Source organism: Natator depressus, chromosome 27 (assembly GCF_965152275.1).
Source record: "Natator depressus isolate rNatDep1 chromosome 27, rNatDep2.hap1, whole genome shotgun sequence".
NCBI lineage: Eukaryota > Metazoa > Chordata > Testudines > Cheloniidae > Natator > Natator depressus.
This window is the reverse complement of record NC_134260.1, coordinates 12,196,234-12,222,053: the sequence shown is the minus strand read 5'-3', so window position 1 is coordinate 12,222,053 and position 25,820 is coordinate 12,196,234. Positions and strand designations below refer to the sequence as shown.

General features: G+C 54.9%; 1 protein-coding gene across 2 annotated transcripts in view; it reads left to right on the top strand.

The window, feature by feature from the left end:
• Nucleotides 1-256: 256 nt before the first annotated feature.
• The window catches only part of PLXDC1 (plexin domain containing 1), a 49,122-nt gene continuing 23,558 nt past the window's right edge, over nt 257-25,820 (top strand). Inside the window, exons 1-2 of one of the 2 annotated variants that reach the window (XM_074940502.1) lie at nt 257-529; nt 10,840-11,009. In XM_074940502.1, coding sequence (XP_074796603.1) covers nt 454-529; nt 10,840-11,009 — 246 coding nt within the window. In that variant the 5' untranslated portion in view covers nt 257-453. The remainder of the gene's footprint in view (nt 530-10,839; nt 11,010-25,820) is intronic. The other variant, XM_074940501.1, reaches the window with a different exon arrangement.

The following is a 25,820-nucleotide window of genomic DNA, read 5'->3' as shown; positions in this document are numbered from 1 at the left end:
GCCCCTGCCCTGTTCAGCGCTGGGAACAGAACCCAGGCGCCCTGCTGAGGCATGGGACGGGCAGGGAATTGCCAGAGGTGGCACAGGGATGCGGGGCAGAGGCGGGGGGAGCTGGGGCAGGAGGGGTCTGACCCCATCTCTGGCTCTCTACCCCCCCCCAGCCATGGCACCTACACGCCAGCAGGGGGCACGAGCGCTCGGTCTCCCCGGCTCAGTGTCTCTCACACGGGCTGCAGCGCCGGGCGGCTCGTGTCCCCCAGCCGGGCGAACCCAGCCTGCGTCCCGTCCCCACTCCCCGCCCCGGGTTGGTCCGCGGGGGCGCTGCGCTGCTGAGCCGCAGGACTGGTCGCTGCTCGCCCGATCCCAGCGCTGCCGAGCCTGGGCGGCCGGAGAGGAACTGGGGCTGGGGCTGGGGGGGAAGAGGCGCCCCGGAGCCCGCGCCTGCCCCCCAAGATGCGATGGGGGGTCCTCCTGCTGCTCGCCCTGCTGCGCGAGGCCGCGGGGGAAGCTCGCGGCAGGCTGGAGGCAGGTACGGCGTGGAAGGGGCAGAGTGCCCCGGCCTGCGTGGAAGTGGACGGGCAGGGCACGAGTGCCTGTGCAAATGCGCGTGAGCGGGCACACGAGGGAAGGCGTGTGTGGCTGAGCGCGAGCTACCCGGGGGCGAGGGGTGCAGGGAAGGGAGAGCGCCGCCACGGGTGCCCCTGAGCGTGGGTGGAGGCGAATATACCCGAGTGGGACTTGGCAGGCGGGGTGTGCACACAAGGGTCGCTGGGCGCAAATGGCGGGGGTACAGGTGCCCCGCGCGTGGCGGCGGGGCTGGGGGTACAGGTGCCCCCCGCGTGGCAGGGAGGGTGCATGCACAATCGTGGGCACGTTTGTGCATTTCCCCATGTGGCATCTCCACCGCTCCCTTTGGACCCGCTTCCCAGCGCTCCCCCGAGCCAGCCGGGGGTCTGCAGTGCATTGGCCGCTGTGGGGGTGGGCATCCGCCCCTGCTGGGCCAGTTGAGGCAGGGCTTGCAGCTCCGGTGTCCGCAGAGGCCCCCAGCTCAGGGCGAGAGAGGAGGCTGCTGGCTGCCTTGGGGGTTCCCACGCAGCCCCGGGAGCAGCCTGCTGTAAACTAGAGAGAAGCCAGCTGTCTGATGTAGGGTGCATGGAAGGTTGCAGAGAGGGACCCAGGAGTGACTGCAATTTGCCTTGGGGAACCCCATGGGATGTGTAAGTCTAGGGGGCTGGAGTCTCCCCCTAAGCAGATCCTACTCCTGCCTCTTGACCTGGAAAGCAGCTGCATTCCTGTGCTGGCATGACCTCTCCCCCCCCGCACCCCACTGAGCTGTACTAGGGTGTGAAATGACCAGACTGCCTGCTGCCTCAAGCTTCGCTCAGAGCTCGCCTGCTGTTCTGCTGTGCACTGCTTGGATTCCACCCCAGAGGTGGCTGCATTTCCGTGGGCCCTGTCTGTGTAACCTGTTGATGGCGTGCCAAGTGCTGTGAGTTAGAAGGCAGCAGTCTATAAAGCACTGCCATTGTTAGTACAGAGGGATGGGTGGGGGATGCTGGGTTCAAAGGGACCAAGCAGCCCAAAGGATGCAAAACAGCTGTCAGCAGGTGTGTAACATGTTAATGCTCCTGCTTTGGAATTTGGGGCCATGCCTTCTCCTCCCCCCCACCCCTGGGGCGCTCGGGATCCCTTCCTGCTGGCCAGCTCAGCCCAGCAACCTTGGCTTGGGTTTATGTTTCGAACACCAGACTCTTCCCAGTTCCTTTCATTCCTCCAGCTGTGGAGTGAGGGGGTCTCAGAAAGCCTGGTGGGGGGAAGGGGTACTCTGTTGGCTGGGCCTTGGATTTCCTTGGGCTACCCCTAGAGGGACTGAGGGCATTCTGGGGGATGCTGGATGGGTGGCTGGGGGGGCGGGAGTTGCAAATGGAGAGGGAGAACATTTCACCTCTAGGCTGCAGGTTTGAAGCCAGCCCAACAAGCTAAAAGAACTGCACCTGCTGGAGGTGGCAGGAGATGAGTTTGGCAGGTCTCAGGCCAGTTCTTAGCAGGCAGGTCCCCATAGAACAGTTGGCTCCCTCACTGGAAAGACCTGGAGGGATTGGGGAGGTTTCAAGGCAGGTGGTCCCTCCAGGGTTGGTTTGACGGGAAGCTTGCCTGGCTGTTACCTGGAATAGGATGTGTTTATTTAGTCTAGGAGAGAAGGTTGAGAAGGGACCTGATAAGTCTTCTAGTAAGTAAAATATTGTTACAAAGAGGACGGTGATCATTTGTTCTCCATGGCCACCAAGGGCAGGACAGAAAGGAATCTGCTTAGTTTGCAACCAGGGAGATTCAGGTTAGATATCAGGACAACTTTCTAACTCGATAGTGAAGCACAGGATCAGGTGACCTAGGGAAGTTGGAGAATCCCTGTCATGGGAGGTTTTTAAGGACACCTTTGACAAACACATGTTAGGGGTGGATACACTCAAGTAGGGGATGGACCAGGTGACTTCTTGAGGTCCCTTTCAGCCCTGCATTGCTATGATCTATTCCCTTCTCTGCCTGGCACAATGTTGTAGGTTCTCAGCCTGTCCCCTCTCATCCATCTCCTCTCAAAGGGAGACAGCCCTGATCCTTGTCTGGCCCTTTAAGTGTGGTCTCAGAGTGCCGGGCAGCATGGAGGAATACGCTGCATCAAGCCAGCCTTGGATGTTTGGCTCAGACAGCTCTGTGTCTTGGCCCAGCCTCCCACCACTTCCTGGCATGAAGTTATTAGCAGAGACTGGTTATGAAAGAGGCAGTGCTGACAGAATCTGTGCTGTGGTCTCCACAGTGCCGGCTTTTCCTGTTTATACAGAGGGACCATTCTTAGGCTGAGAGAGAACTGGAATTGGGGAGGGAGGGATGTAGAGGGGGATGGCGTGACCAGCAACTTGGACAGTAGAAACCCTGGTTTTGCATGGTGTTTCCACAGTAAGAGAGAGCCAAAGGGCTGGGGAGATGATCTCGGCTTGAGTCCAAGCATAGGAAACAGGTGGCCGTGGGTTCTCGAACAGACACTGTGATCTGTTGGGTTCTAGATCATGCTCCATGCTGGAGAACGGCTCATAGGCTCCAAGGGCTGACAGCAGTTGTGGGAATGGGAGTGGGGTATCAGACGGTGTAGCATGGATCCTGTGAGACATGGTGCAGGTTCTAGAGCATGGGTTCCAGAGCGCACAGGTAAGGAGTAACGTGCTGGAAGGAGAGCAGCAAGGAGATCATGGCTGATCGCAGCAGGAAGGGCCCTCTGCACTCAGAGAGGGCAAAATTGTGGGTCAAAGTGGGGAAAGACAGAGAGGAGAAGCGGGGTGAATGGACAGACAATATCCCACCCATGACTGAAGGAACAGAAAAAGTGGCTGAATACCACGGTGATGGGCATACAGGAATGTGCCCAGAGACACTGGATGTATTCAGTGTAACTCCGCTACAGGACGGAGTCTAGGGGCCAGGTCCTCACTGATGTAAGTCACCAGGGCTGCATCTGTTTACAGCAGCTCAGGGGCTGGCCTTATCTCCGTGGGGGTGGCCGGCCCAGGGAGACGTGGGGTCGATCACCAGCTCGTAGGGTTGGGGGAGCCAGCAGTGTGTGAGTGAAGCTTGGGATCCAACCCAGAGCATCTCCTCCTCCCCCACTGGTAGCAGCTAAGACCCAGGGCCCTGCTGCATGGAGGACCTGGTTAACTGCCAGCATCTCTCAGGCATCAGCCAGGAGGCTGGGACTTAGACACCTGACCCAGCATTCAGGCAGCGTCGCGGTGGATAGACCTACCTCATCCCCACAGACCTTCAGCCCAGTTAGAGGCAGTCAATAAGACATGTCCTGACAGGCTGATAGTTAGGGACCCTCCATAAACACGTCTGTGTTCCCAAGGGCTGCTGCTTGCCCACCACCTCCCTTGGGGATGGGCACAGACACTCCAGCTGGCAAAAGCAGACAGAGCCCACTCCTCCCCCGGGGCGGAATCTTGGCATGAAGGAAATGTAAGCCATGCTTAATTTGTAATAAAAGAGGTGCCAGGGCTCAAGCCATTTTTTTACATTCATAACTGATGCAGGAAGCCCAGAGGTGCCGGGGCTATGAACTGCCAAGCCGTGAGGTGTCAGGGCTCAGCCCCAGCACAAATTAAGCACTGGATGTAAGTGGTAAATTTGGGGGAAATCCGGCCATGGGTCGGCCCACTGGGGTGACAGCCTGGCAGGTGGCATGGCTCCAGACGGCAGGCTCAGAGGTGAATTGCACACGCACAGGGGTGGGGGACAGATCAGACCCCCACACCGCTGACCAACTGGAAGGGTCACAGGACACCACTGCCCCTGGCCCACCCCAGCTCCTGGGGGCTGGGCCAGCTCCTCTGCTGGTGTGAACAGGCACCACCCCATTTGAAGTGGATGGAGCAGCGCTGATTGATGACATCCGAGGCTGGGGGCTCTCCCAGGTCGTGCTCTTGTCTCGCTCTGAGAGTTCTCTGGCCAGAGCAGAAGAAGCAGGTCAGTGCTAAGGGGCAGCAGCAGGGCTGTGTCTGGAGGGGGAGCTGCGCACACAGTTGTCAGTCTAATATCCTGAGGCCCCCCTGCTTCCCCATGCATCAGGAGCTGGGGGGAGGGAGGGCTGGGCAAGCCCCTACGGGTCTGTGGTGGAGGTGTCAGTTTGACGGATGGGGAAGCTGTTTGAAGGAATCCAGAGCTGGATGCTGAAGAGTAAACATGGTGCAGCGTGGGGAGCATGATCCAGGGGGAAGGTTTGGTGGGGGAGTCAGGTACCTCCCTTTGCCATGTGGGACAGACTGTGCACCACAGCCAGGTCCCAGAGGGGCCCTGATGGAAGCAGGGGGTGCCCACTGCTAAGTGGCATGGGATTGTGTGCCGCATCTTGGTTAAGGGTTCGGGGGCCCAACCTCAATGGTCAGAGGCATTTCCTGGGAGCAGTGAAAGCCTGGTATCCTGGCCAGATTCCCATTGTGTGAGCCTAGACATTCCCATCCCCCTATGGTGGGGTCCTCCCTTCACTTTCCACCATGCCCTGTTTAGCAGCTGGCACATCCCACCCCAGAGCTGGCCACATTTCAGTGGCAAGTGAAGCAATCCTCTCCTGAGGCTTGGAATAAGAGGTGCCGTGTGGAGGCAAATTACTTCCCAGCACGTAGCCTGGCTGCAAGAAGGGGCGTGGGGTGGGAGATCCCTGGCTGAGCTGGGAGCAATGGGTTCTGGTGGCTACCTTGGGCCTGTTGCTTAAGATGCTGGGGTATTTTCAGGCTACTCTTGGCTCCCATCTCTAGGACCCATCCTAGAGCTGGGAGAGGCCGAGTGTCTCTCTCAATATGGAGTCACGTTATACTAGCTGCATCTCAGGCTGCTGCTGACATTTACAGATCTAGGCGCGGAAGGAACAGAGCTTACCGCAGTCGGAAAAGGTTTGTGGAGGAAATTGGAGCCTCTGTGGGCTGCTTGCTCATATGTGATGGTTAATCAAGGCTTGTTAGAGCTGGTCCTAATTGAAAGCAAAGTGTGGGGAAGGCTCTGCTTTATGCAAACATGTTGGGCCTCTGTCTGTGGGAAGGGAGTTGGGGATTTGAACCTTGGGCTTGAGTAGGCAGCCCATGGAGGGGAAGCAGGATTCAAAGCCGGGTCTCCATAGAGGCCACCTTGACTTCAGGGGAAGGATTTGAGCCCTGCCCTCCACGTGCCATTTGAGAGCACAGCTGCTTCTAGCATAACACCAGCAGTGTGGCCTCAGGCCAGTCACGTCCCTGCTCTGTGCCTCAGTTTCCCCATCTGTAATACGTGCAGTGCTTTGACACCTGTGGTTGAAAAGCGCTACACAAGAGCTATGTATTATTGTTATATGTTTGGAGACGAGACAGTGGCCTGTCAGTGGTCAGGGACAAGGGGGGCTTGAGGAGTTCTGCTGGTCAGCTCTGTCTTGTAGGGGGCTTGGTGGCAGAGTCAGAATCTGTGGCTGGGGCTGTTAGCAGGAGAAGGATGAGCTTGTGATTAAATCTCAGTGCAGAAGGGTGAGGCTGTCTGGCATGTGTCACGTCAGAGGTCAGACTAGTTGATTAGAAGCCTCTGCCATGGACTATTTGTGTGACTTCCGAGCAACACATCTGAGCGAAAACCCCTTGACCCAGTCTGTCTCAATGTCTGGGTGAAGTTTGGATCTGGATCAGAACTTCCTGGCTCTGGCCCATCTCCATACTACGGATCTGAGCCAGAACTGACCCAAACTCTCTCCACGTCGGAGGAAGTCCAGATCAGCAGCTGGATCTGAATTTCACTGCTCAGGCTCATCCTGAGGGGAAACTCCCTGGCCAGCAGGGGCCACTGCTGAGGTCCCCTTCCCCCCCCCCTCCCCCACACGCAAGTAAGCTGGGTGGAGTAGCCCCCAGCTACCTAAGGAGCCCAGGCCCCCATGCGAGGAGGAAGCTGCTTTTTGTGAACAGCCCTGTGCAGGGGGAGTTGAGCAGCTGGGAGCTACAAAATGCTTGCAGCTATTTGCGAGTTGGAGTGACACCCTCTGCAGAGCCCAAGGCCGGTGTGTGGGCTTGAGGCTTCCAGGGTGCGAGGGCTGGGGTAGAAGCCCTTGTGCAAGACACTTCCACAGCTGGGCCCTAATCCTGCAGTGTCTGATCACAACCCTCAGCGCCCGCCGCTTTTCGGTGCCACGCAGCAAATTACCCTGAGGGGCATCAGCAGAGAAGTGGGGGGGGGAAGAGAGCCCAGGCTGGGATAGTGAAGGGGGGGCTGCAGGTCAGGAGTGAGGGGCACTGACAGAGCTGGTTGCGTGGGGAGCCCATCGAGGGGCATGGGAAGAGGAACTTGGGGGTCCAGCAGTTGCTGCCGTCTGCACTGACAGAGCCTTTCCGAGTGAATCCTAAATTCTCTAGTGGCATCAGGACAGGCCTGGAGTTGGAGAAGCAGAGGGTGTGGGGACAGTAGCAGGAAGAGGAGAGCTGGCTGCCCAGGCAGGTGGGGATGAGGGGGGAAGGGGTCTCGTGTCACTAGGACTGTGGATGGAGCACCTCCTGGTGGCTGTAGGAACTCCCTGCAATGGAGAGGGAAGGGAGGAGTTGGGATTGTGATGTGAGCCCTCCCATCCAGTTTGCCGCAGGGGGGCGGGGGGGTCCCCTTTTAGCAGTGGAGCAGGGCAGAGCCAACCCACCATGGCTTAGACTGAAGGGGGTGTTGTGCACCACTGGGATAGCCCCGCATGGGGCCTTATTGACTTCTTGGGGCCCCCAGCATATGGGACCCAGCTCTGGGCTCCCAGGCCCTCAATCCGTCTCTCCCCAGAGCCCGCGTGGCTGGCTACGTGCAGGCTTCGCAGTGAAGCCAGGCTGCGCCAGCCCATGGGAGCAACACATCCCGGAATAACAGGCTGCGGCTTGGGCCATCGTCCAAAAGGCCAGGGCAGTGTCCCAGCCTGGCCACAGGGCCTAGTCTCAGGGAGCTCTTAGCGAGTCCGTTGGCTGGCTGACCTCACTCTCTCACCGCCCTACAGCATCCCTGCCCCATGGAGGCAGAGGGACAGGAGCAGGGCTGCTAGGCCTGGAACGCCTTCCCAGGCCCGGAGGCTCCGAGAGAGACCATGGCTGGCTGGCATGGACTGTCCAGAAGGGTGTCACTCACGAAGGACCCTGCGCCCAGTGAAACCAGTGGGAAATTGCCAACACACCCTGCTCGCACAGCCTTCCCCTGGGTGCTTTTGTGCAAGACAAGTCATGCCGACATACACTGTGCTGTAAAGTCTGCGTGGGCAGGAGTGGGTGTGAATGTCTGTGGTTTGTGTGGAATTCCGTGTTTTGGGGAGGTGGTTTTTGTGGGCTTTTGGTAGGGGGTGTGCATGTGTATGTCTTGTCTTGTGTGTTGCTGTTGGGTGTATGTATTTTGCATGTCAGTTTTTTTTAACAGAGTTAAAGATATACATGTGTCGGGTTGTTTTGCCTGCATCAGTGTTTGTGTGTGCTTTGTGTGCCTGTGCACTAGAGTCCCATGTAGGTTTGCACGTGCGTGTCAGCTGTCTTTGCATTGTTTTTGGCCGTGGACTTGCCGAAGGACTGGGTTGGCTGTATCATTAACGTGATTGTGAGTTTCTGCACGGGGTGTAGAAGTGCATGAGCATGCAGGTGGCTGTTGTGGGTCTGACTGTGGCACACGTCGGGTGTGAACGTGCAGGGGTTGGGGGTCTGGCTGCGGCATGCCCCGGCTCTGAGTGCTAACCCCTGGAGCCCTTTGCAGAGACTCGGTGTCCCGAAGCGCCTTTTGCACTCCTGCACCACCCCCAAGCCCAGTTGGCACGCTGCCCCAGGGCTCAGTACATGCTGTCCATACGCCCTGGCTGACAGGGGAAGGGCTTACTCAGCCAGAGGCCCAGGCAGCCTTTCCAGTATAAACAACTGCACAGTGTGGGGAGGAGCAGTGCAGGGAACCACGCACCGCGGGGGAGGCTCCCTCCTTCCTGCACCTTTCCAGGGGACCTCTGGGCAGAACCTCCCCTGTGCCGTACAGATGGCAGCCACTGTTCCCTCTAAGCTGTGTGCGTGTGCATGCGCACACAGATCCTAAACCCTGCGCACACGGCAAAACACCGCACACACACAAATTTGCACAGAAGAAATTTTTTGCATACACGCCTGTCAAAAATTTGCACAGAAGAAACCTTTTGCACACACAGCCTGTCAAAAATTAGAGGGAACATTGATGGCAACCCTAGGCACCTGTGCTCAGCAAGCCGACCCAGGGTGTGGCCGTGGGCCCATGAGCCCCCTGATCACCCCGTGCAGAGGTGGCCAAACTGGCATCTTTCCAGACTCAGCCAGGGGCTCTGCTGCCATCCCCATCACATCCCCTGTGCAGCTGGTTTCAACTGCAGCTGGATCAGCAGCTATGGGTGGGAAGCCTCTCCCAGGGCAGAGCTGCCCCCCTCCCACACACCCCCATTAAAGGAGCCACTTTTTGTTCCGCTGCATGTGGGATGTTTTATGCAACCGACACGGTTGGCTCATTTGCATGTCGGCAGCTCCCTGGAAAGGCCGCGTGGAGCTGACGCTGGTGTTGGCACTGACCCCGGGTTTGCTTGCTCTGGGAGTGGGGCTGGACCGGCAGGTCCCGATCCCTGACCTTCCTCCATCATGACAGTGGAGGGTTGTGGGAGCCAGAGGTATCCAGAGGACTATGCTATTAAGACTGTTCCTCCATAACCCCTCTGACCGCAGCTGCCCCCAGGGTTCCCCGTCTGTGCTGGCCCAGGGCATGGCATTTCGCTGCTCCCTGTCATCCATAAAGAGCCATTCCAGGGCCGGAAAGGAACGTTTATGATCATCTCCTCTGACCTTTTGTATAGCACAGGCTCTAGAACATCCCCCGATAATTCCCAGAGCAGATCGGTTAGAAAAACATCCAGCCTTCATTTAAAAATTCCCCATGATGGAGAAACCTTGGCAAGTTGTTCCAGTGGCTAATTACTCTCAGGGTTAAAACGCTACACCTTCTTTCCAGCTTCAACTACCAGCCATCCTCTTGGGTTAGACCTTCCTCTGCTAGACTGAAGAGCCCCCTGTCAAATATTTGTGTCGTCCCCCCCATCCCGAGGTACTTCTAGGCTGTGATCTCTCCCCATAACCTCTTTGTTAAACTGAACAGATTGAGCTCCTGGAGTCTATCACTCTAAGGCAGGTTTACTAATCCTTTAGGGGCCTCTTCCCTCCCCACCCCCAGCCACCACCCCTTGTCCCTCTGTAATCTCACAGACCTGGAACCTTGTCATGGTTTCAAAGGGGGGGTCTGAACCCCACATGCTGGGATCAATGGGGTTCATCTTCCCCAGCTGACCCCATCACGTCTCCTCCTTCTCTACCACGTGACTGAATGCCTGCTGGCAGCAGGAGTGATGGCATGGCAGGAGGTGCCCAGGCTGGGTGTCCAGGCTCCAGTGGGTGGCACAGAAGCTTTCGAGGGCAGGGCTGGTTGAGGGGAGGTCCCTGGGGTGAGGTCAGGTGCCTGGCAGAGTTTCAAGTAGCTCTTAGTCCATTGTGGGTTACATCACTTTAGCCCAGTGACTAGGGCATGAGAGTCAGGACTCCTGGGTTCTCCTCCCAGCTCTGCCAGTTACCTGGGGCATGTCCTTTCCCTGCTTTGTGCCTCAGTTTCCCTTCCCACCTGTAGTCTGTTTAGACTGTGAGCTCTTTGGGGCAGGGACTGTCTCTTATTCTGTGTATGGGCAGTGCCTGGCATAATAGGCTCCTGATCTCGGCTGTGGCCTGTAGGCTGTAGCGTAATGCTGCTGTGAATAGCCAGTGCCTTCCCCTTGGGGGCTGGAGCATTCCCAGGGGTTCTCCTACACTCTGTGTCCTGGGGGGGGGTAGTCAGGGTAGCTGGTGACAAGAGTTGGCGTGACAGCCTTGGAGGCTGAAACTCTGTTTTCTTCACAGGGCAGAGCAAGCCTCCCAGTTTGCCACCCCCTTTCCCCAAAGCCCTGCGAATGGGCCCCATCTCTCAGGGCCCCATCTCTACTGCTGTCATCACCGGCGTCTGAGCCCTTAAATTTACCTCCCACAGCCCATTCAGCCCCTGGCCCCCCTGCTGGGGGTTAGCTCAGGCCCAGGTGTTCTTAGGTGATGTCCCCTAAGGTCTGGCCTGAGACACCAAACTCATCTCTCCTCGTCACACCCGACAGTCCCTTTGCATCACCAAGGTGGATCCGAATTGGCAGCCCTGGAGTAAAACGTGGCATTTGATCCCAGGCCTAGACTCTCTACCTCGCTGGCTCCTTCTGCCACAGGCCTGCTGATTCCCCTTCCCATGTGTGCTCCACAGGACACCTCCACGGCCACTCCTTGGAGCGGGGAGCAGGGACAAAGCTGCTGGGCTGGAGGCGGAAGATTCGGGAGAGTTTGCTGGAGACCGACGAGACCCGCATCAGCCAGGACCTAGTAGGAGGTAGCTTGGCCATTGACACCCTGCCGGACAATGAGACGCAGATTGTGGTGAGTCGACATGGGGTGTTGCTGCCCGGTGTTGTGCAGGGGTTGTACTGCACTAAGCTGCTCTCTCACCCTGATGGCAGATGGGTGGTTGTGGGTTTGTATGACGTGAGCACAGCTTGTTGTGTTGTGTGTTCTGAAATGCCACATAAGCGGCAGGTGAAGCAGAAGGGAGCCATCTGTTGGAAGAGGGCAGTGAGAACGGTGGGATCTCCGTGAGAGCCGCACGCGACCTGTCGGTTTGCAGGTCATGCTGAGAGCCGCGTAAATGCCGCACGCAACATGTGTGGCTCTGTCCGAAGGTCACGTGTGTGAGCCAGTCGCTCAAAGGCTGCCATGAGAGCCACGGGACTCTGCAAAGGTTACCAGAGCCATGCAGCTTCCACGCGACACCCACACGTGTGATCCAGCCCATGAAGATTGTAACGGGGCCGCTTGTCCCTTAAGGGCCAGGGCTGAGTGCAGAATAAGCCACACATGGGGAGGGGGTGATTGCCCTATAACAAGCAGCGGAGCCTGCAATGTAGGGGAGAAGTGTGTGTAGGTGAGTGAAGAGAGGCTGTGGGGTGTATGAAGGTCTCCTGCAGAGAAGACCCTGAGACCAAAGACCCTGGAGGCTCCTCTTTGGAAACCCAGATGGAGTTGGGGCCTAGAAGTTTGGGAGCCTAGAGGCTGGTGCCAGAGGGCTAAGCTCCAGGTAGGAAGAGCTGGGCTGAGGGGCTGTGAGAACAGACTGGCACAGAGGAGCTCTGGCTGTGAGAGGAGACCCCAAAGCTGAGTATGCCCTGCTGTGTGGTGATGGACTTTATTTTGGGCCCCTGGGGCTTGTTCAGAACTGGTTTAGTGACTCAACCAGCCCAACCGTTTGTGCAGTTCTTAAGGGGCCTGCTGGGGTGGGAGTGGGGTGGGGCTAGAAAGGCAGGGGGGTGCTCAAAGAATGGCTGCCCTGCTACAAAGGTTTGGGTGAATGAGGCCTAGCTGCCATGAGTCAGCTGTGTTCCTGCTGTGATGGGAACCATGTAAATGTCAGAGGGGACACCCAGACAGGCCTGTGCACTGAGCTGATAGGCACATCTGTGGTACATGCATGTTCTGTGACTGTCCTGCTCTTTTTCCTGACCGGCTGCGTCAGCCTGGCCAAGACTCTGTGGTTTCCCCTTGCGGTTTGGCCTCAGTGGGTTATTTCGGTCTTGGGAAGGAAGCTGGTAGGCACGTGGTGCCAGAACCCAGAGGGTAACTACACCTCGAGGTAAAGGTAGCCAGGGGGCAGCAGCTGTGCAGGCTGCAGGTTGGTCACTGAGTTTCCTGCTTTAGTCTGAACCATTCATTCCGTTAAGCTTTAAGGCTGGGCTCCCCAGAGGGGCCCCTCCAGATTTACCCAGGGCATCAGTGTCTCCTCTGCAATGTCCCTCCTGGGGTTTGGCTGAAAGACATGGGAGGTCTTTTGCTAGCTCTGCCCCAGGCTCCCCGCACACAGCTCTGCCGATGCCCTGCACCCTGAACTGCTGCAGCCTCCCTGCTTTCCAGTCTAGCCCTCACCCCCCAGCTCAGAGCGGCCCTGTCTAAAAGAGTTAACTCTCTTTCCCCTGTGGGCACAGTGTGGGGAGTGGGTAGGGGGCATCTCACTGGTCTGGCAATTGCTCTGACTGTTCCTCCCCTCCCCGCCCTTCCATGGAGGTTTCAGCTTTAATAGAAAGAAACTAATTAGGTTACAATGCAGCTCTGCAGCTGCCAGGGGTGGAGGGAATTAGAGAGTCAGCTTTTCATTCAATGCTCCTGAGCTGCTTCCATATCAATCTGCCCTGCCACTCAGAACAATCCACTCCTCTTCCTCCATCCCCTTTTCAATCACAGCCAGAGGAGTGGCAGTGATCATAGGATTGGGGTCTCGTTCTTCTCCCCCGCCCCTGCACACTGCAACCTCAGCTCCTCTCACCCCTGCCCTGCACCCCCCAGATAGCATCAACCTCCCCTGCATGGATTGGGGGTAGGAAGGATGCTGCTGTGCTGATGGAATCCCCCTGCCAGCCACCACTGCCAGCAGGGGGCAGCCCTGAGCACACAGGCGCTCGTGCCCTGTTTTCATGAGTGCTGCAGGTGGGCCTGCACCAAAGGGTTTCCCCAGGCCTGGCATTTCTGGGGAGGGCTCAGGGTAGCAGCACCCCTGGTTCCCCCTCTAAGCCTGCTCCCCCATGCAGGGACCTTTTCAGGGCTGGAGGTGGCAGGGCTCTGTCAGAGGACAGGTCCCCGTCCCAAAGAGCTGGCAATCTCAGTAGAAAATGGACAAAGGAGTGGGGTGTCAAGAGGGGTGACTACACAAGGTCTCCCCATGCACCTAGACCCAGCTGGGGTCTGAAGCGCTTGCCCCATGTATGGCTGGGGTGGGCAGTGGCGGATGGGGCGGGGTGGGCTGGCTGGCTGACGTGCTGCCCCTTAGGAGAGGACCCAGGGGAGATGGGGAAGGAATTGCTCCGGTGTCCGCATTTGTGGGACCGATCTGGTTCTGCCCCGAGGCAGCCGCAGCCCCTTGGTTGACAGTTTTATTTAACAAATTAACGGCTGGCTGGCAGCGTTTTCTTAATCTGGACAAGTGCTGCGGGCGGCAGCCAAATTGGAAAAGGCCCTGGCAGGAGGAGGGAGATGGATGGGGAGCTTGCAGGCGGGCTGGATCCGGAAGCGATGGTTTCAGAGCAAGTGGGAGAGAGGCAGGAGCACAGCTGGAGTAGAGAGAAGGTAGCACAGGCTGAGCTCACAGCTTGATGCACCCCACCAGTGTTCTGGAGCAGGGAGTGCTGCTGATAATGAAGGGTGTAGCTACAGCAGGTTGCATCCTGAGGAATCCCACAAGGTTCTTGCATCCAGGGCGAGCTTAATTATCTGACCTTCAATTATCCACAGCTCCCTGTTATCTGAGATGGGGTCACAGGTCCCTCAGCAATGAGGAAAATTCCCTGTTACCCAAGATCTCCTAGGTCCAAATATAGTCAGGACGTTTGAATAAATTGAGGTTAGATACGCTCGAGTCACTTCATCTGGCGCCAAGATGCGGCCGCCTGAGGGGTGAGAGGAGGCAGCTGTTTAAAGAGGGATTGCTCATTCAGTGCAAGAGATGCAGCTGTCTCTGGGGTGCAATGGGGCAGCTGGTTATACAGGGTTGCTCACTCAGTGCTGAGGTGCAGCCACCTCTGGAGTGAGTCATGGCAGCTTGTTATACAGAGATTCCTAAGAAGCAATTGCCTCTGAGGTGGAGGGGAGTGGCATGGCAGCTACTTGTATACAGGGATCACTCACCCAGCACTGAAATGCAGCCACCTCAGTGGTGGGACGTGGCAGCTGCTTAACAGCCATGCAGCAGCACTGCAGTACAATTTAGAGCAGGAGGCAAAGAAGGATCCCCTCAAGGCAATTTAGGCCAGCAGCATTCCTGGGCTAATATCCCGGCCCTTGCAAAAAGGGCTGTGGGCTTGTTAATCACCACAGATGGTTGCATTCTCTCTAGTCACAGCACCTGCTAGCACCACTGACTCCAAGGGAAGAGCGCCTCCCTACTGAATCGCTAACTGCCCTGCAAGAAACAATGATGGGCATCAGTTTGATATGGACTCAGAGGGAGGAGCACCCCCTACTGAACCCCCAGCAGTTGCAGCGCTGCTGCAAGACCCCCGAGGTCTCCCTGCTGATGGCTGACGCTGTTGGGCTGGGGAGAGATGCCCTGATCAAAGCCTGGAGTGGCTCAGCTCCAGGCGGGGGTGGCATTAGGGAGACGGGGGGGGTATCCCCGAAGAGAGGGGCTCTGAGGCTTGATTGTGTGGGAGATTTCCGAGCCCGGCACGGCGCCCGGATTGATGGCACGGTGTTGGTGGAGCTGGAACTAGAGTGGAAGCTGCATCCCAAGAAATGAGGCAGAATTTAAATTCATTAAAATCAATAGGGCAAATGTGCTGCACATGTTAATGGCGTCACGATGTTTACACTTCAGCCGGGGCGCTGCTGTCAGGTCACTTCATTTTAAGGCTTTAACTGACATTTCGGCTGCCACTGCATGTAATATGTAAAGCAGTGAAAAATAGATCTGCAGCTCCGGGCTCAGCTTCCTCCTGGTCCTGCACTAGCAGGGACTGCAGCAGCCTGAGCTTCCTCATGACAGTGCCATCTTTTGTGGGTCCCATTCTGGGGGATCCCCAAAACCCTCTTCTAAAGAGGGGGGCAAACAACCTTATTTTAACAGCACCTATGTAATACCCGACCGTATTATGTTTGAGGCCCTGACAAAGATCAGAGCATCGTTGTGCTAGATGCTGCATATATATTGCTTCTGCCCCAGAGAGTGTACAGTGTAATAGACGAAAGGGGAAAGCGAGGTACAGAGATTTCCCCTAGATCAGTGGCACGGCTGGGATTAGCACAGAGGGCTCTTCATTCCTAGCCCAGCACCCTCTCCGCACTGGACTATGTTGCCTCCATTGAGGTTGGACTCCAGTGTGGTGAACTTCCTTCCAGCAGTGCCCTCTCTGTTGCAGAGGATGGCTGTATGGTTCGCTTGTTGCCTGATGCCGATGTGGGATGGACACATAGCCCTTCTACATCCCGACAGGAGAAGGGATCTCTGTGAAGAGGATGGGGAGATAAAGAGACCTGCATTTGACTGCTGAGCCCCCTCTCAGGTCAGATCCCAGTTGTGGAGGGAGGAATGGCTGCTGTCAAACTTTCCAGACTGGGAGCAGCTGGGAGGCTGTGATCAGGATCTTCTCTGTGATGCATCCACATCCATCCTTGTCTGTCTCACCCTTTTCCTCACTTCCATCCCCTATTAGCCTCCATCTTGGCCCTCTCCCCTGATGATTAATCAGCATCTCTGAAGATGATTATCTCAGCAAATAGCCCGGGGTGGCTATTTTGTTTTCCAACCAACACCACAGCTAGCAACAGCAGCCTCCTTCCCTGCTGGTGGAGTCCACACTGACTCAGCCTTTCCAGGCCAGGATAATGTGGGGGTGTCTTGCTTTGTGTTTAAAGAGCAATAAAAATCCACAAGCTCCTGTGTATTTCAAGGGCCTGATCCCCATTGTGGAATGTCCCTCTCCCCAGCAGTACTGGGTCTGTGCATTAAAGGCCCCGATCCCCATCCTGGTGCGGAAAGGCTTTGTTCTGCCTTCTGTGCTCAGCCCCTGGGAGCTCTATCAGTCCCTCTCTAGGGGCCTGATCCTGAGATGTAAAATCAGTGGGAGCACTGGGTTTTCATAGGGTCAGGCTCAATGGGGCTGCCCTATAGAGGCCCTGTAGTACCTTGGCTCTTTGAGAGACCCATGCATACTGTACAGGACACAGACTCATGCACTGCATGGCACGTGAGCACCATGTGAGGGACGTATGGCTCCCCGGTGCTGTGCACCACACTCCATGGAAGATACATGCTACACATGTGATACAGGTGACATGAGACGCACATAACATGGGCTTGCATTTGCACTAACATACCGTCACTGAACCTTGACTTTCCTCTCTAGCCCCATCAGAATGCACTTATCACCTCCCCCCACATGCTCCACCCCTGCTCCCTCGCCTCCTGCAGCCTCCCCCATGCCCACACGTCACACTGTGCCCTAAGGCAGATCTGGCACGTGCCAGGCGGAGGCCCATATATATGAGCTGTCACAAGCCTGGTTATTGGGGCACACGCAGGGCAGGGAATTTGCATTAGGCCTTTATTTGTGTTCATATTTTCCACTGCCTTGTTTGTTTTTTCAACAGCCCCGGGGACTTTACAAGGCAAGTGCTGCCAAGGGGCTGGGCTCCTCATGGCTGATGGGGCCAGCAAGGGGGGAGGGACACATGGGGTGCAGCTGTGCCCCATAAATGGCTTCCAAAGGCAAAAAAACCCAAAAGGTCAGACAGGGACTATCCAAACAGCTGCACCCGCTGGGCCAAGAGGGGGCTGGATTGGAAAATCCAGGCTCAGGTTTTGACCCCCTTAAAGGCTGGGCAACCTGCATCTGGGGTTCAGGTATGGGCTGTTCTCTAGCGCTAAGATAATGAGCTGGAGAAGAGGAGCCTGGCAGAGCAGCTCCAGAGGGGCCTTTCTTTCACTTTTGCTCTTACCTACTTATCTGCCCCCCCATCGCTGTAGTGCCGAGCCTGCCAATCTCTAGTGCATTTGCCCTCACAGGCCCTTGGGGGCAGAGCAGGGCTATCCACCCCATTGGATAGATGGGGAGCTGAGGCACAGAGAGGCTAAGTGATCTGCCCAGGGTCATGCCAGGAGTCTGTGACAGAGCTGGGACTCAGACCGGCATTGGGCCCTGAATCTAAACTTGGGGGCTGAACAACCCCAGCCTTCAAAATCCAGATCCAGATTTTGCAAATCGCCCCCTGGCTTTATGCTGGGCTGACCCCAAAGCCCAGACCGAATATCCAGGTGGTTTGGAATCTGGATGTGCCTTCTGCCACTTGGGCTCATCCCTGGCTTTGGGATGCGTCCCTGGCAGGACTTTTCTCCATCCCCAGCCCCAATGCCTTGGTTGCTATGGCTCCCCATCTCCACTGGGAGGACCAGGGGCAGAATCTCAGGACTAGGACATCCATCTACAGCTGGCTCCTCGAGGTGGGAGCTGACAAGAGATCAGACATTTGGGCAGCAGAGATGGATGTGAACCTTACATCATGGAGCCTCTGTTCCTCTTGGAGGTCATGTAGAGATGGGCTTCTCCTTGCAAGGGAAAGAGGGAGCATGAGGTAGTGAGTGGGTTACAATCAATGCAATAGGGTATGTCCACAGCTGGAGGTGATGTTCTTTCGGGGGCAGATGGTGGGGGAGGGGGGTTGGGCGTAGAGCAGCTTCAGAACTCTCTGCTCCTGACCTTAGTTTGCCAGGACCCTGACACATTGCTCTTCAGGCTGTGTGGCGTAGTTCCCTCTGGGGAGCAGGTGGGTTAACGCTTCTAGGCAATCAGAGGGGCTCTCATTATTGCTTCTGTCATTATGGGTGCATGTTATTGTGATGCTTTACAGGCAGCTGATTATATATTTGTTGGAATTAATTTTTTTTCCAGTTCTGCATGTTAGGGTGATTGTCAAAATGCCCGGAGCGAGGAGTAGGCACTCTGGAGGAACAGAAAGCAATAAACGGAAATAAATTTACAAATGGGATTTGATTCTGTAATGCAATTACTGAACGAGATTCCAGCAGGGGGAGAGGGAGACAGCAACTGATAAAGAGGAAGGGGTAGCTGGAGGAGGAGCAATATTTGAGATAACATTTGAAATGACAGGGAGAATTGATAAGAGAGAATGGGGTCAGAATGGGAACAGAGAAGCTGTTCCAGTCAGTAGGGTCTTAATATCTTGAATGATAAATATTCCCAATCTGAAAGGAAAGAAAGCAGCTACAGCTACTGACTGAAACATACACAGCTTGAGTTCCAACCTTACCTCTGGTTTACCAGGGACCCCACACCCTGTTAGGATTTCTACAACACACAGACACCTAGTGGCTGAATAAAGTACTGCAAACAAACATTGTGATAGGCAAGAGCTGTGGGGGAGAAGGCTCTTGCATCAGAAGAGGGTGATGGACAGTTTGGAGGGGCAGGGGTTGAGTGGGGAAGGAAGCAGAAAGGTTTGTGGCATGATCATTAGGGTCAGCATGGAAAGGTTTAAAAAAGGAGAGGGTAACTTTTGAGCTACATTTGAAAATGAACTGGGAACCATAGGAGGTGCCTGAATAAGGAGGGAGATGTGACTGCACTTGTTGGTACCTCCTGGGTAACATGGCGGCAGTTTCCTGGGAGGCTTTCAGAGGAAGGATAGTCTTGGGATTAAAGCACTGGCTTAGACATAGTAGATCTGGGTTCAGTTCCCAGTTCTAGACTGAGACCCAGGACTCCTGGGGTCTGTTCCCATCTCTGCTGTAAGTTCCCTCTGAGAGTCACTTAATTGCTCTGGGACTCAGTTTCCTCACCTGTAGAATGAGGATAATCATGCTTCCGTTGTTCCACCTTTTGTCTATTCAGGCTATAAGCTCTTTGAAGCCAGGACAGTCTCTCACTGTGTACGTGCAGCACAACAGGGACCCAAATTCAGTTGGGGCCCGTAGGCACATCTGTAATGCCTGCAATAACAGAGGAGATAAAGGCCCAGGTAAAAATTTCTGTGGGGGCGGGAGGTTGGGGCTGCGGGGTGGTGTCTGTAGGCAATTGGGCTGGGGAGCTCAACAGCGTCTCTTTGTGGCATGCAGTCATGCCCAAGGCCCCTGGTCAGGAGCTGAGCAGAGTAGTGGGCTGGGCCTGGCAGTCTTTCAGCACCTCGCAGTGGATGCTGCCAGCTGGAATACTCAGCCTTCCAAACTCGGTGGTGGCTGGGCTCGAAGGAGGCTGGTGTTTGCCAGGGTATGGGGGTACATTCAGTGCCCAGCTGCAAGATGGGGTGCAGGCAGCTAGTGGATGTCTCCTTGGCATGGCCCGAATCACTAATTACAGCTCCCTTCAGGGAAACTGAGGCCCCTTTTCCTCCCTTGTTCTGTGTCTCTTCCTATGTATTTTTCTTCTCCTCCCCCTCTGAACTCTCCCACCCTTTTGTTTTTGTTTTTTTCCTCTCTCCATCTCTCCTGCTGTATGGCTATTGCTTTGGTGCATCTGTCTTCCCCCGTGCCTGTACTGTCTCTCTGCCACTCCCTTCCATCCTGTCTCTGTCTTTTTGGGAAGAACCCAAGGTTCCTGGTTGCAGTTGACTGCAGTTATGAGCTCCAGGCAGTAGTCAGCCCTGGGCTTGCATTGCTCAGTCTGCTGAAGCGTTCAGCAATGCTCAGAGCTAAACTGCCAGGGTGGTGGCTTTCTACTTGCAGGAGAGAGAGAGGAGAAAGCGCATGCACACACTCTCCTGCCTACTCTCACACACCGGGGGTCTGCTCTTTCCAGTGTTAAGTGCAGAACTGCATAGGCAAAATAAATATAATAATAATAGTAATACAAAAAGTATCTGCAATGATCTCAATTGCAATTATCATGATTGAGCATGCAAATTGATTATTTGAACATGCAGCTGCCATAAAGTGCTTTTTTGCACACACAACTTCACTGAAAATCGTGTGTGTAATATTCTGCCTCTGTGTGAATTATCTCTCTCTCTCTCTCGCTCTCTCTGTCAGGCCCCTCCCGCCTTCCCCCCTCCGTTCTAAGGTTCGTCCCAGCCCAGCATTCACTACGCAGCTGATAGAATGCCAGCAGCCTAGGAGTTAAGAACTCCCCTCTGCGGGGTTCTCTGCGGGGTTCTGTTTTTCACTTCAATCTCAGCTACTTAGCTGCAGTGACAAGACCCTGAGTCCATGGGAGAGGGGTCTGCAAGCTGCCTTCTCACAGACAGCACTGGCAGTAGGATGAGCAGACAGCAAGTGTAAAAAAGGGGTGGGGGTAATAGGAGCCTATATAAGAAGACCACCCAAAAATCGGGACTGTCCCTATAAAATCGGGACATCTGGTCACCCTAGCTGGCAGGAGGGGCAGGTTTGGCATTGCCCCCAGCAGAGACTGCCTGGTTGTCCTGCAGAAAGCTGCCCCACAGAGGGAGTTTGGGGGAGGGGCATTCTTGTAATGTTTTGGCTACAGCTGTGCCAAAGGTTCAAATTAGGAGAAGTGAAAATATAGAGGCACTCTTCCAAGCTCCACCCGCAAAACCAAGCTCTGCCCACAATACCAGCTCAGTGTGTATCCCTACTTCCCTCTGTTGGACAGAGTAAAAACTGTCCTGCTGTGTGTCATATGCCCTGCACTGCTAGCAGAGATTCTCCTTTAGCTCAGTCCGGGCTTTTGGAGCAGAGGATCTGAGTTCTAGCCCTGCAAAGTTCCAGGTGGCTCTGGTCCACGTAGTGGCAACAAAAACTCCTGGGAAGCTTTGGAAAATTTGCAGATTTTCCCTTCTTTTCAAATTAGCATCTTCCATCCAAGGCTCTTACATTACAAATGTTGATTAGCTTTGTAGCACAGTCTGGGGCTGAGTTATCTCCCGTTGTAAACAAGGGAGAAACTGAGGCACAGAGAAGGGGAAGTGACTTTGCCAAGGCCACACAGTGAGTTAGTGGCAGAGCTAGGAATAGAATCCACAAGTCCTGACCAAACACCTCCTTCCCCATCCTGAGCTTTAACCATAAGAACAATCCTTTCGTCTCTTTGATCAGACAGAGAGAAGCAGCAAGGGGGGAAAATGCCTCTGATCTTGATAATCCCCCTTCCAAAGCAGTGACCCCAGTGCAAAATAAGGGAGAAATCTACTAGCTGCAGCTCGTCTCCTTAAAGGACCTCTCTTTATGCTCACGTTTAACATCCCGGCTCCCCACATCCTTTTTTCACCCCCTGCTTATTTGTGCATCCAAAAGTTCTCCTCTTTAGTTCCTGCTGTAACCAAAGCAAGGTGACGGATTGGGACATAATAATGATTCAGAGATGAGGTCATGAGGATGGCTGAGAACTCAGAGTAGCGGCTGCCAGCTCCCATCCCCGTGTTGGCTGTTTATATTTTTTCCCCAGTTTTATTGGGAACACATTGGAAAGGATGAGGGCAGCAGAGCGGGGGCGATAAGGACTCATTTGGCCCCTCCCTCCTCCTGTTTACGCAGTCGAACATCCCAGGGGTAAAATGAGCCCTTTAGAGCAGGGTCACCCCGGCTTCCTCCGCCCGCCTCCATACCCTTGCTTGGAACACAGTGTCCCCCTGGGTGCTGTGGTGTGTGAAAGACCAAATTTGGCCCAGCGATTTTGGCGATGGAGATGCATGAAGCTCGCCCCACCTCCACCCAAAGGGAGAGGGAAGCCATTTCTACCGCCTACCTTGTTGACAATGCTGCCTCTTAAAGGAATGGTCAGGCTGGCTAGGATCCCAGTTTACACTGGCATAAGTCTGCATTTAAAACTAGTAGGGGTTACTCTGGATTTATTCTGGTACAAGAAGATTAGCTCCTGGCCCACTGTCAAGATGAAAACCATCCACCAGATCACAGAGTCCTGGATCAATGGCTGAATCCAGGGTGTCTCCCAACTGAGAGGGTGAGCGGGGAGAGGATTCTGCTTCCAGTTACTCCGGGTAAATGCACCCGGCAACCTTCTCTGTGCAGTTACTGAGCAAATGTTGGCACCCCTGAGGCAGCGGCTTTCCCCTCTCTCTGCCGCAGAACGCTGGGGTGAACTGCTGGTGCGTGTTGAGGGCCAGACACTGAACTGCCGTAAATTGGTGATGAGTGCACTGGGGCTAGCTTGATTCATGCCAGCTGGGGATCTGGTCCTCAGAGCAAAGTCGGGGGCGGAGGGGGAGCTATGCGGATAGACACTCACTGATGACCTAGCCGTGTGTGTGTGTGTACGCGCATATACAGGTAGGACCAGCCCTTGGCATTTTGCCTGCCAGGGTGGAAAATGTTTTCGGCACACACCCCTACGCCTGGAGTGGCTGAGCCAAAAAATAACTCCCCCACAATAGGCAGCCAATCAGCAGAGCAAAAAAACACCCCCCTACAAAAGGCCTAGCGATGTGCCACCTCCCCGGAAGATGGCACCCAAGGTAACCGCCCTGCTCACCTGCCCCTAAAACAGGCTCTATGTGTGGAGGTTATTTTAAGGTTTAGGATCCCAAGCGTTACCTGGCAGACTAACAATCCATCTCTGACAAAAGCATCTCTGGATGCTTCAGAGGAAGCCATATTTTTCATCCCACAATTGTACAGTGCTCCCCATTGTGCTAAGATTACTTCAGTGAAGGTGATGGTCATATTTAGAACTCCTCAACATATCCCACACTGGGAGAATTCTGCCCTCCCCTACCTGATAATCATCTTATCCACCAACAGCTTGTATCTCTTGTTGCTGTACTCCTTGCTAGTGTTGCTTCAATGCAATTCTCATTCACATTAACGTCCACGCCTCCTGCTCAACTGTTTACCTCACCAATATCCTGCAGCAGGAAGTTCCACAGGTTACCTGCATGTTGCATTAGGATATTTTAATTACATTGCTTTTCATTTGCTATTGTGTGATGGTGCAGGGGTTAGATAGGAGGAGCTGTACATTTCTCTTGTTCTGTGCTAGGCTGTGAGACAACCTGGCTGCTAGCAAAAGCAGGGCAAGATCAGCAGTGTGGTCCAGTGGCTTAGAGGCAGGACACCTGGATTCTATTCCCAACTCTGCCAGTGCCTCTCCTGTGTAGCTTGGGCAGGTCACGCCACTGCTCTGTGCCTCAGTTTCCCCTACCACCCTTTGTCTGTCTTGTCTATTTGTAAGCTCTTCAGGGCAGGGGCTGCCTTCCACTATGTGGAGCCCTGATCTTGGTAGCAGCCTCTAGGGGTTACTGTAATAAAACCAGTAAGATCACCATGTGTTCCAACTAACCCCTATCTTTCCATTGACTTCAACAGGATCAGGAGCAGAGGTGAGTGGGTTCACGGAACAGAGAGAGACTGAGTTTTATGATGGTTAGAACTCAAGCCTGGGCTGTGCAACTGACCTACTGTGGGCAAGTCATTTCCCTGCTCTATGCCTCAGCTTCCCCGCCGGTAAGGTGGAGATGGGGGTGCTGCGAGGCTTTGATCACGCTCCCAAATCACTTTTGAGCTGCTGAGTGGCAGGCACTGGAGAGGAACGAAGGGCTAATCCAGTTCACAAGGAAGGGGCTAGGGGAGCATGTCACATAATGATGAAGCTGGTTTTGGGGTTTTTTTTGAAAGGAAGTGAGACCATTTCACTGGAGTTTTGCTGAAGCACGATAAAACTGCATTAGAGGATTTTAATCAAGTTTCTGCCGTGTTCCTCTCCATGTCTTGCAGAGCTGGAGAAGGCTCTCTGGGAAATATACTAGACCATTCAAGTCAGGAGTGGTTTTCTCCTGCCATTTACAGGGACGCTGTTAATTGTTTTGAGTTACAGATTTTATTTCCTTAGTCTTCCTGCTGCTTGTAAATTCCACAGTCTTCCATTGTGCCCAGTTACAAGGTAAAGAGAATGGTGATGAAGACAGCCAAAATAGCAGGATTACAGGCATATGGAGGGCCCAGGCATGGATAGTTGGAGGTGCTGAAGGTCAGAGTTAGGAGACGTCAGCAGATCTATATGGGGAACAGAACTAGAATAGCCGGGGCTGCCACGGTTTAGCATTGAGCACATAGAAATGCCTATGAGACAGGTGCTGGGGGAATCCCAGGGCGGGGAGAACAGGAGGCCAGAACTGGAGTGCAGTTGCACTGCTGTGGCGGGGACAAGATTGGAGTAGCAGTGAGGGGCTGCACTGCAGGATGAGGTGCTCAGGTACAGCGCCCCAGGCGTGAGCGTAGCCTAGCGACTCAATATACAGGTGCTGTAGAGAGCCCAGGACTGAGATAGCAGGAGTGATGTGTGACAGCAGAGCAGTGTGGTGGGGAATAGCAGAGTGCTGCAGCCTTAAGTCAGCTCGCCTTGTCCTAAGCTTCAATCCAGACCAAATGAAGGGATCCAGACACCAGGCTGCACAGGGCCCCGGCCAGAGGGGTCATGCAGGGGAACTCAGCTACCCAGGCCTTTGTGCATGTTCTTTCCTGGCCCAGTGGCCGCTAGGGGATGCTACATTGCCCCCAAAGGAGACTGTCCTAGTAGCCAGGCTATTCACAGGCACAAGAGATGGCACAGTGGGGAGAAAAGCATGGGCCCCGGAATGAGCAGCTGCTGGGGCAAGACTGTAGTAGGGTCCCCAATGAGCAGTGCTGTCAGGAAATATCAGACCAAACTTGGTGGCAGAGACAGGGTTGCTGACATCTGAGCTGTTAGGGAGGGGAAGTAGCTGGGAGGAGTGACAGGGAAAAGAGGGATCTAGGAGGGGAGAAGGAGAGACTGCAAAGGGGATATGTTAGTTCATTACCAGCCATCATGCCCTGGTATCAGTGAGGCTCCTGGCATGGCCTCAGAGTGGGCGAGTGGCATCTTCCCAGTTGAAATTAAGACACCTCTTGTTTCACAGAGCATGAAGCAGTCTCCCTGACAAGAGACTTCTTCCAGCTGGGCCTCTCGGCAGGTTCCGTACAGGCACAATTAGGCACAATTAGGAAGCCAACCTCTGAAACACTGTCTCCCTTGGCATGGCCAGGCCTGTCGCCGCCCGTTCTGGTATGGGTCAGCAAGGGTCATATGCTGAGCAACTGATTAATTACACCACCTGGGGGTGCGGATTATTCCAGCTGTTCTGTAGCAAAGGCTCCCCTGAAGGGTTGCATAACTTTGCTATGGCCAAGCTGGCAACAGAAGCCAGGAGTTTGGACTCCCAGTGCATGCTGTGTGCTGCTAAATGACTGCGGCGTTCCACTCCAGAAAACACTGCCTTTTGGTGCCATTATTTTTATGGGTGGGCAACTGTCCTGCTGCAGCCAGGTCTCTGGGTAACTGATGTTGCTTCAGGGGCCACAAAACAACAAGCACCGAGCCCAGCATGGGTGTGCTTCATTTGATATATTCATGAACAGCTGTTTTAGATGGGTCAGACTCGCACATCAGGGTTCTTGGCAGAGCTCCTGCATGCCCCAGGCCTCTCAGGGTTATCAGCTGTCTGGAGATGAAGAAAGATTCCATGGAGGGGAAGTGTGGACGAGTGAGTAGAGCAGGGAGTTCTGTTCCCAGCTCTTGGATGGAGTGTGGAGCAGAAGGAATGGGTGCCAGCCCTTGTGGGTTCTGTTCCCAGGTCTGCCACTGAGATGCTGTGTGACCTGGAGCATGTCACGTGAAGCTGTAGCTCATGAAAGCTTATGCTCAAATAAATTTGTGAGTCTCTAAGGTGCCACAAGTCCTCCTTTTCTTTTTGCAAATACAGACTAAC